Source organism: Cucumis melo, chromosome 9, assembly GCF_025177605.1.
Source record: "Cucumis melo cultivar AY chromosome 9, USDA_Cmelo_AY_1.0, whole genome shotgun sequence".
Lineage (NCBI taxonomy): Eukaryota > Viridiplantae > Streptophyta > Magnoliopsida > Cucurbitales > Cucurbitaceae > Cucumis > Cucumis melo.
The window spans coordinates 52,553-63,206 of NC_066865.1; the positions used below are offsets into that span (position 1 = coordinate 52,553).

The window sequence follows — 10,654 nt, forward strand, 5'->3', positions numbered from 1 at the left end:
GAAAAGAGGCCAGGTTCGGTATATGCCCTCCAAGTCTATTCGCTTGAAAGCCTGAGGAGCCTCAAAAGCCTTGACGAAAGAAGGCTTGTGGCTGTGGTTGTCATAACTTCTGTCTATCTGCTGTGAATTTCGTCAGTCCTAAGGGTAGTCGGAAATGAAACTACCACGGACCGGGATTCACAAGCCGTATTAGTTTTTTTTAGCTGTCCCAGGGAAAGGAGTCAGTATTGGCTGTTGGCATGTCCGAGCCTCGATCGGTTGAGGCGGGTAAAGACGGTTGCCTAGTGGTAAAGGACTCCTTTTGTTTAGCGGTCATGGATCGATTCTAGGTGGTTCACTTTTATACCCCTATTCTCAGAGTGAACGTTCTGATCTAGAAAATCGACTTTTCAGATGAGTTCCATAGTTTTGGACAGGACAAGGTGGAGGTCAAGCTTCTCTTAAAGCAATCGGGCAAATGCGTGTATACTAGCTTACTAGCTTGAGTAGCTCGACAGCTAAGGAATCAAAACCTTGATTTGGGTTGCTAAGTCTAAGTAGAAGCTATAGGAAAGGCTCAGGCTTTCGCGCCTTGCTGTTCAGAAAGGTGGAAGCTAGCTACTTGCTTGTGAAAGGTGCTTGCCCGCGGCTATTCGTGGATCTGGAGTTCTATAGCCGATTGTGCTACTTTCAATCCTTAGTAGCGGGTATTAGGTGAGAGGGCGCCTATCTCATAGCTGTGACTGTGCTTTCTGGATACCTTTCCATGCTTTCAGATAGGGGACGACGGCGGGGAACTGAAGTGAAACAAACTAGTCATCTAATCTTAGGCTTCGCTACCTGACTTATCAGCCTGCAAGTAAACTACCCTAACCCCACAAACAATATCAGTAAGGAGTGAAATTCAGGCTAGGACTTGAACCAAGGTCGATATTTCGGACTTAGATCTAGTAGTTCCCAAGTATGATATAGGAAGGCAGAGAGTCAAGGCCTTGTCTGACTCTAATAGAAGTAAGTAGCTAACGCAACTTTCATCCCCTTCAGTCTGTGAATCTGAGGAGCAAGAGTTTGGCCAGGGGAGCTAGTCCCGTAACTGCGGGCAGTTCTAGTTCTTTACAAGACAGATGGGAACTGTAGCTAACAAGTGTGCCCTGAGTGGAATCCTACAACTACTCTTTCTACTATATTGGCAGGACGGGTGCCAAGTTATTAGTAGCTAGGCAGCTAAGCCAGTAGTAGTTCAGTTCAGGCGCTGTTCTCAAATCTAGTTGACAAAGATAATGAAACTACCACGGACCGGTACGGGACAGGAAAAGAAAGCGGTACACTGAACACAAAGAAATTGGATAGACATATGTTGAGAGGATTGGTTCGACAAGTAGCACTGAATCTACTATCAGTAGTGATTTATAGAAGTTGACTCGCTTAAACGAAGAGAGTGAACAAAGCATAGCGGAGTGAAGAGAGAATGAATTAGATAGCTCTCTCGATGTCCTTGTTATCTTTCCTAGGTAGATTGTGACTTACTTATTCATTCTTTCTCGCTGACTCTGCTTTCCCCGCCGTGGATCCTTTCTCGGTTAGGGCCTCCCCTATCCTTATTCATTGATCGCTCTCTTGCCGCGAATCTCCCCTCTCCTTTCAGTCGAGCCTTCGCCTCGCAAATTCTTTGGTCCTCCTTAGCTTAATTAGGCTTGATTGGTACATCAAGCATATCGGCATCTTGCTTCTTCGGTGGGTACACATATCTATCAATGAAAAGAAAGTAATAGAATTCATTCCCACTGTCCCAGTACGCGGTGAAGAATTGCCATTTGATGAGCTTGTCAGACCCAGAAGAAGTTCAGAAAAAAGCCTAGGGGAAAAAAGAGGGCGGGCGGGCTATAAGTAGGAGCCGTTTGCTATTGCTAGTAAGGCTGCTCGCCTTTATACGGCTTGGCTTCGCTATCGGCTCATGACTTGTATTGTGGTCGGCCTAAAAAGTAGTATAGTCTTCTTTATTCCTACCATCAAAAAATTCCTATTGATCGTTTCGTTAAGCTTCGCCAAAAGCAAGACGAGGGCGCTCTGCTTCGTAGCAAGGCTCGTCTAGTACTTGACTTACGAGTTCGTGTAGGACTCCCCCTCTCTCTAAAGGGGCTTATGCACGGAACTCCTTGTCTACTAAAGAAGCGTTAGAGCGAGCGAGTTCAGCCTGAAATTGAGTGGTCTCCCTCCTTTTCCCTCACTGAGATATTCTTTCTTCATTTCCACTTAAGCTTCCCCAGGGATTAATTGATTGGATACCCGAGAACCATAATCTTTCCTAGGAACTGCTTCTACGACGATAGGCGTAAAGGCATGATTAGTTCCACAAATCTCACTGCACTGACCATAGTAAAACTCCTTCTCGTTGTACCAAAATGGAGATCTGATTTAAACGACCAGGTACAGCATCACATTTGACACCTGAGGAAGGTACAGCCCAACTATGAGGTACATCAGCAGGTGTTACAATAATACGTAGATGAGTTTTGGCTGGTAGAACCACTCTATTGTCCACTTCTAATAAACGTGATTGACCCAATTCTAGATCATCTTCTGGAATCGTATAACTGTCAAAAGTGAGTGACTGTTCATCGGAACTGTTATAGTCAGAATACTCATAAGTCCGATAACCATTGATGTCCAATAGCTTTGATAGTCATGGCTGGATCTACTACTACCTCGTCCATTGAGTATAAGAGAGCAAAGGATGGTATAGCAATGAAACATCGGAATGATACTAGGAAAAATGGTCCAAAGAATCTCGATAGTAGTTCCATGAACAATCCTTTGCGGTATTTTCTTTTTTGAATAGTGGAAATGCCATAAAGCGCGAACCAAGATCCGTGATACGAAAACAAAAATCAGAATGAGTGAAGAAAAAGATATCGTGATGTAAGTCTATTATTCCTTGCATCATAGGTGTTGCTGCGTCTTGAGATCCTAATTGCCATGGTTCGCTGCATCACAAGGAGCAATTGTGAGGAATAGCCATTTGAGAACAATCATTTTCTTTGCTTTTCTTCTTCTTGACTGCTCTGCTCCCCCCCCAAAAAAAGAGAGAACTTGTTCTTGCTCTCCCAATGAAGGAAGACGGAAATCGCCGGTTGGGTTGGTCCAACAAGAAAGGCATGGGATGGGCATTGCTTGGGCCGAGTGAAGTATGGTATGGCTACCTATTACTCCTCACTGCACACTTGAAATCTCTCTTGAGACTCCCCCTCTTTCTTACAACTAGTTGCTGCATGCTATGGGATCTCGAGAAATGGGAGGTTACAATTGAGAATCCACACTCTCATTACATAACATTTTGATGGAGATGAAAAGGAAGAATCTCAAATAGAATAGACCAAGATCCAATTTCGGGTCATTTCTTGGTGAACATGATCTGCCATAATCTCTTCGAACCCTTCCTCTTCGGAAGAGCCAATAACATCGATCATGAATAGTCGCTTCTCTCTTCTCCCCTCTTTGTTCATTGATTCAGTCTCGTCTTCTAGTTCCATCTTTGACTTAGTGGATCAAATCGAATATGGAAACTCCTCCGCTTTCTGTACTTGCGCTCCTAAAAAGGAGCAAAGAATTTGCAACTCCTCGCAACCCTTGTTCATTGACTCCTTCTAGTCGAGAGCTGCTTCGCACCTTTCAGTCGACTATTTGAGTGTGGAATTGAATGACTCCTTCTCCGCGGTCAAAGAATTTGAGAGACGTCCGAAGGTCTTGAATTTCGAGCCTCAGTTTCTAGGGAAATCTTTCAATTATCAGGCGCAAAGAATTTGCGTGAGATGAACCTCAAATTCACTAATTTTTGAATATGGATTTCGATCATTCTTTGATAAGGAGTTCGCAAATTCTTTGCTCCTCTCCTTACATTTTGAGTCGAGTTATTTGAGTGGAATTGAATGACTCCTTCGGAGCGGTCGGATCACGAACGAGAAGGCTAGGCGTAATTGAGTGTGTTTACGAGTCAGCGGAATTAGAGTTGAATTCGATCTTCATTCTCCCACGTAGCTCTCTCATTCTTGTCTTGTATTATCTTGTAGAAGGAGAGAGAGAGGGAGAGGGGCGAAGAAGCGATAGGCACAAAGTAGCTCATCGGCCGAGAAGAATGAATCAGAGTAGGGGCTAAGGCTGAAGGGAAAGAGGAAGCGTCAGCGGTTTGTTCATCAAGGGACCGGTGTGAATAAGGAAAGAGAGAGTTCTTCGTTCTTTCTGTTTGAGATCCCAATAGTGGATCTCGAAGGAATAGCCTCTACAAAAGAAAGGGACATCCAGGTGAAAGAGATAAGTCTGAGGCTTGTGTAAAAGATCTTGTGCTGCCATTATCATCATCAATCGGCACAGAAAGACTACTAAAGAGAAAGCAGTCTGGAAGCAAGGTCAGAGATTCTTGCTTAGTAATTAGTTAGTAAGCAGCACAGGGAATCGGCAGCAAAGGAGAGGATAAAAAGAACTAGCGAAGATGAGGTTGCCGAACGAGAGGGTTCGCAGACGCCCAAGAGTGGTTTTTTCCTAATAGGGTCTTGACTTAGGAGGTAACTGAGAGTAGGACGCGTGCCCTAGCAGAACGATTTGAACTATTAGGTACGGGGAGTGGAAGGGGTGGCTTTACCGCTCCGTGGGATTCTTTGAGCCTGCTGATGTCATTTTAGCATAAAAAGCTGAGATTTCTTCCGTGAAAGGAGATTCGGGAAAAAATGGAATAGGAAGACGTGTTTCCAAAACGAAGAAGATACGGGTTGCTAAGGGGAAGTTAGCAAAGTTAGACAAGATTGGAATGGGCATAGGAACATGTATTGATGTACCAGATCCGCTAATGCTCCCAGGTTGATGCGATGTATTCCACCAGTTGACTGAAAACTTGATTATTGGTATATCGATCGGTCCAAGACGGATTGAAATAGAAGCCGGTTCGACAGGAAGCTTTTGAAAACGCAGTGCACCCAGGTAAATAAGGAACGAGATGAATACAGAGGTTAAACGAGCATCCCACACCCAAAAGGTGCCCCACATAGGTCTTCCCCGAAACCCCCCAGTCACTAAAGTAAACAAGGTAAAAAAAGCACCCATTTCTGTACCGGTTCCGGAAGAGCGAAGAAAAAGGGGATGTTTTGTTAATAGGAAGAAGAAAGTGTTGATAGCCGTAGCGATATAAACAAGAATACTCATCCGAGCCGCAGGAACATGTACATACAGAATACGAGAATTTCCACCTTGTTGAAGATCTAGTGGTGCTACCCGAAGACTTAAATGAATAGCCATCGCTGTTAAGAACAACCGAGATCCAATGAGAATTTGCGCATAGCTTCTGGTCTTTGACATCAAAAATGAAGGTTGTAATAAGGAAAGAGACATCTTCGAATTTGGTCCTAGCTAGTGGAACAAGAAAGACATCTATATGAAATAGACAAGAAATGAGAATTCCCCCCCTTTTGTTTGTTTTCGCGGAGCTCGTGCCTTCTTCTTCCCAGGGCAGGGAGCGGCATACCGAAAAAGAAAAGTTTGAAGTGAAGAAAGCATGTCCGAAACCCCGCAAAGAAAGAAGCAGAGCAGAGTCTGAGAATTCCATAGATTCAGAAAAGCTAAAGAAAGCCCTTGAAGCATTTCTTCCATTATATTATAGGGCTTTAGCTTTGAAGAATCTTAAAGATGTAATAGGATTTTGGTCCATGTTTTCGGAGATCCTTGAAAACTTCTTGCAGGAATTCTATTTCTTCTCTCTGTCTTTCTTCTACCGTCAACCCGGGGATTCTGGACATTTCATGGTTCCACTCCTCCAAGAAATCGAGAAAGCACTCCCTCGGATTGTAAGGGGCCTCTTCACTCAGGTGTGGGTCAAAATTCAGAAACAAAGAGAACAACGAATAAGAGGAGTTTTTTAGCTCCCTAATTTCGAGATCTCTTTTCGAGAACTCCAGATAGAAAGAGTATTCCTCTTGAGTGGAATACGAATAAAGCTGACTCTGGATGCAGTCAGTCCAGAAAAGCCCCGGGGCTTTTCCCAGGAGGAAAATTGAATCGTCCTCTTCCAATCTTCGGATTCGATTCTGAAGGGAGGTTTCCTCTGCCGTATTTGGAGTCACGGGCCAAGGTTCCGAGAGGACCTGGAGGGCGAAGGAATCCTCCGAAGAAGAAGGATTATCAAAATAAGTCGAAGAAGAAGGATTCTCAAAATAAGTGATAAGAAAGCCCCCACACAAAAGACTATAACTATAAAAAAGAGTAGAAAAATGGAGACGTAGCAGGTAGAGGAAGAGCGAGATGAAAGAAAGAATTAGGAAATAAAGACAAAGAAAAAGGGAAAAAGATCTTTTTTTCAAATCTTTTTCATAAAGATGAAAGATCCGAATAAAGAGAACAAGAAAAAAAAAGCTCAGTCCGAGAATCCCCCACCCCCCTATACCCATGATTCAATCTTTGCCTTCAGGTCCCCAAAAATCAAGGAGAATTGCTGGAAAAATGGATAGAATCCTCTGCTTTCACTTTCACATCGAAATCTCAAAATATTGTCTTGTCCAACTCCCCTCTGTCTTTTTCTTCTTCACTCACGCGAGATTTGATTTCAAAGTCAGATTTTTTGTATGATTGGGCCTGGTAGAACCTAGTGAACCGGGCGTACTACTTCCCAACTCCTAACGGAGCCTTGCTTTTCGTATGAGAAAAGCTCTTTTTTTCTTGTTAGTGGATTCTTTCCTTTATCGATTTTCTCTTTCTTTCTTAAGAGAATTATCTTAATCGATTGTCTTGATCGATTTGAGGAATCCCACATCTGGATCTCTTTTCTTTCTCGATCTGTCTTAAGAGATTTCTTCTCTCTCTTAATCGATCTGTCTTAAGAGATTTGATCTATCTTTCTTACGAAAATCTATCTCTTTTCTCTTTCTTTCTTAAGAGAATTATCTGAATCTCTTTTCTCTCTCTTTCTTACGAGAAAATCTATCTCTTTTCTTTAGAGATTTCTTTCTTTCATCCCTCTGAATCTCTTTTCTTTCTCGATTTCATCCCACATCTGGATCTCTTTTCTTCTTTATCTTTCTTAATCTCTTTTCTCTCTCTTTCTTACGAGAAAATCGAAATCTATCTCTTTTCTTGTTTATATATGAGAATCTCGAGATCTTTGATCTCTTGTATTAATCTCTTTCCTTTATCGATTTTCTCTTTCTTTCTTAAGAGATTTGATAGCTTAATCGATCTGATAGCTCTTAAGCGTAGCGACTGAATCTGCTCTTGAAACTGAATCTGCTTTCCTTTCCCTACGCGTAGCTACTGAATCTGCCCGGAGCCAGAGGGAGCGGAGCGACTTCCTTCATCTGCTTGGATTGCCCCGGAGCGTAGCTACTGAATCTGCTTGGATCTTCTTGGAGCGAAAGCTACCCCGTAGCGGAGCGACTGAATCATACAGTTTGAGATGAGAGCCCGCAAATTCTTTGCGCCTTGCTAGGCTGAAAATGTAAAGGGCGAAGCCACCGATCCGCTACGCTTCCGGTGTCCGCTCCCCTCCGTTGGTGGGAATATATCCCCCCGTTGGTGGAAATAAGGTTCCGGTGTCCGCTCCCTCCGCTGGAAAGGGAAAGCTGGAAAACAAAGGCTCCGTAAGGCGCGAAGCGAAGCGACTGAAAGTTCGCCTTTGAATGATCATTGAATAAAGAGAAGAAGAATGAAAGGTAAAGGAAGACTACGAAGGAGCGGAGCATAAGTTTGAGTGGTCCTACGTCCCTCTTCCTATGGTCGAGCTACTTCCGTCCCTCCTTCGGACTTTTTTGAGTGGAAAATCAGGCTCCGTAGGAGGAGGCGACTGAATTGGGAGTCATGAAATTCCATATGAACCTGTGGAATGAATGAGTCCTTCGCTGCATTCTAATGGATTCCTTGTTCATTGAGGACCTTTGTTTTTGGAGCGGAGTCTGAAGACCTCTTGAACTCCTTCCATTCTGAGTTGACTTTATTCAATGACTTGTGAATTGATTCGTTTACATAAGCTACGCCCTTCTTCATTGACTCCTTCTTAGTCGAGCTGCTTCGCACCTTATTTAGTAGCTCAACTTGCACTCCTTAACATTGGAAGAATAAGGAATGAGCTTGAAAATTCAAAGATCATTCTTCTCACCTCTCCTATATCTGAAACGTAGAGTACCTTCGCACCTTGAAGATGAATATGGATTTCTGACTCGTCCGGAGGTTCATATGGAATTGACTGAGTTCCACTCCTAATAAGGGATCAAGGTTGAAAGGCGTAGTGGATCACATCATCTTCTCATTCACCTCTTTTTGAACCAAAGAAAAGAAAAGAATTTGCGAAGGACTCTCTTCAATCCACTAACAAGAAAAAAAGAGCGAATATCATACAAAAGCAAGGCGGAGTAGGAGTTGAGAAAGAGGAAGACATTGCTACTACTAGAATCTAAGATTATATCTGATTCAACTTTCAGAGAATCATACTACTTATTAGTTCACTTCTTTAAGAGAAAGAAAGATCAGAGCTTCGCATCTTCTTATATCTGAAAGAACAAAATAAGGATGCCTTGGAGAGGAGCTAGAATCAAGGGATGAAGTATCTCCACCAGCAAGCGAGAACAATGAGAAGTTTCACTGAGTGGTCACCCACGTAGCGGTTGAATCTCCGTTTTCGAAGTGGTAGGAGAAGGAGTTGAATAAGTCCCAGTCTGCCTTCCCAGTGGAAAGGAAGGAGGGGACCTCATGAGTCGGCAGAACTCAAAGAGTAAGCTCACCTCGTGGCATGAAGAAGATTGAGTATGAGAAGTTGAATTCAGTGGCTTCAATTGTGGAAGTTGAAGTAGAATCAGTTCTTCTTTCTTTAGTTCTTGCTGCCTACCGCTACGTCTGAACTTACGATCTTTCATGATAAGCCAAATAGACTCCCAGAAAGATCAAGCCTATGGCCGAAAATGAAGATACTCCTTTCTTACAAGTCAACGCGTATCCAGTAAGCCCTAAAATACTGTTTTTGACGTTCAAACTTCCCGGTCCGTGGTAGTTTCATTCTCAACTCAAAAAAGATAAGACTTGATACAGTCCTTACTCAAGATAGAGAAGAGCTTCCACCTATTATTTAATGCATTGACCTTATCTTTCATTGCAGTTGGCATTAGGAGAAGCAAGCTGATAGTGGAACTAGTGGCATTCCTTTTCGGATAAGAAACTCGCCGATCATTCTTTGACCCTCATCTTTATGATAAGAGATCTTACGCGTCATCGAAGCGTAGCGAGACATTCTCTTCCTCCAAGGTTCTCATCCGAGTTCTCCACCAGACCATAGCACTAAAGATCCCTCGTCTTCTCCTTCCCAGGAAAAACCTTCCTCAGATTTCAGTTCTATCTAGTCCCATCTTCGGACCTGTCGGAGCTATGAATTCCAACTAATTCCATGAAAGAACTAGGGGCATCCATCCCCATTCTTAGCTTCCCTTCGATCCTCATACCATACTGAGCTGCCTAGCTACAAGACTGATAGTTGAGCCTATTACTAACCTTTCCTAGCCTATGGGGAATACAAGGGGGAATCCTCACAGTCAGATAGTCTGAAAAGAAGAAAGATAGAAAAGAGAACAACTCCTTCTACGCCTGGCAAGACTTTGAAAGTTGGGGAAGTCTTTTAGAAGTCGAACTCGCAATTTCTTAGAATCAGATTCTGATCTTTGTGAAGTAGTCTTCGCTTTTGATCTCAGGCAGTTCAAAATTCACTTTCCTCTTTGATTTGAGTAGATCAGAATGCATTAAGGTCGGTTGATTGATGGTCGATCGGCTAACTGAACCCGCATCAAGGACATCCAAGACGTACGGAAGAACTGAATAGAAAGGGAGTTCTTGCATTGGGGCTTGCTTTGATGATGGGTAGGCTTCTTGTGCTTTGGCCCTTCTGTGGGCTTTCAGAGAGGTTGAATCGAAACTGTAGGCTTTCTCTCTCTTCTTCCCTTTCTTTGTGATGGTTCATGTAGGCTTGGGTCTTGAATTCGGGCCCTATTGGGGTGTGGGCCAATGCGTATAACTTGGGCTTGATTAAGGTGGCTCATTTGACGACTCAGTACATGGATCTCACGAGTCTATTGGCATAGAATATTGATTTCACCGCTCCACAGCATTCAGTTCCATAAATCAGTCCCGCAACAGGAGAAGGAGTACTTATGAAAGAAAGGATATCAGTTTCAGTGGAAAAACAAAGGCTCAAAGCAATTCAGAAGAGGCAACAAAAGGCAGGGATCTTCTTTGAATAAGGAGTCACTAAAAGCCTGTGGAATGAATGAGGACTGAGGCTCGACTTCAAGGCGAGGATCAAAGAATTTGAGAAAGGCGAGGAGTTGAAGGGTGAAAAGAATATTTCAGAACAAGGCTCCGTAGGAGTTGCGAACCCGTCCTCCGGACCTCCGCGGAGGAAGAGACTTGATTCTTCCTCTTCCTTTACCCGGTCCGTGGTAGTTTCATTCTGATAACTTCCTTAATTCTCTCTTCCTTCTTTAGGCTTTCTTCTTTATCAGATATTATGGCCTTCTTTAGCCTCTTTAGATATTATGATCCTCTTATGACTTGAATCTGATTCTAGAACCTACTATTTGCTCCGTAGGATAGGCTTTCTTCCTTTGCCTTTTTCTACTTTCATCCGTCCCCCCTCTCCTTTCAGTCGAGTTATTTCATA

General features: G+C 43.2%; 1 protein-coding gene and 1 pseudogene across 1 annotated transcript; both read right to left on the minus strand.

Annotated features, from left to right (window-relative positions):
- Nucleotides 1-2,109: 2,109 nt before the first annotated feature.
- On the minus strand, nucleotides 2,110-3,027 carry LOC127150989 (cytochrome c oxidase subunit 2-like; annotated as a pseudogene).
- Nucleotides 3,028-4,429: 1,402 nt separating this feature from the next.
- Nucleotides 4,430-9,888, minus strand: LOC127150987 (putative cytochrome c biosynthesis ccmC-like mitochondrial protein). The gene has a single exon (XM_051090066.1). It carries the CDS (start codon nucleotides 5,356-5,358, stop codon nucleotides 4,612-4,614), a length of 747 nt encoding a protein of 248 aa, XP_050946023.1. The 5' UTR covers nucleotides 5,359-9,888; the 3' UTR covers nucleotides 4,430-4,611.
- Between the last annotated feature and the right edge of the window lie 766 nt (nucleotides 9,889-10,654).

Excerpts from the sequence above, each read along its gene's own strand:
- LOC127150987 (XM_051090066.1), bottom strand. The coding sequence starts at position 5,358 with ATGTCTCTTTCCTTATTACAACCTTCATTTTTGATGTCAAAGACCAGA.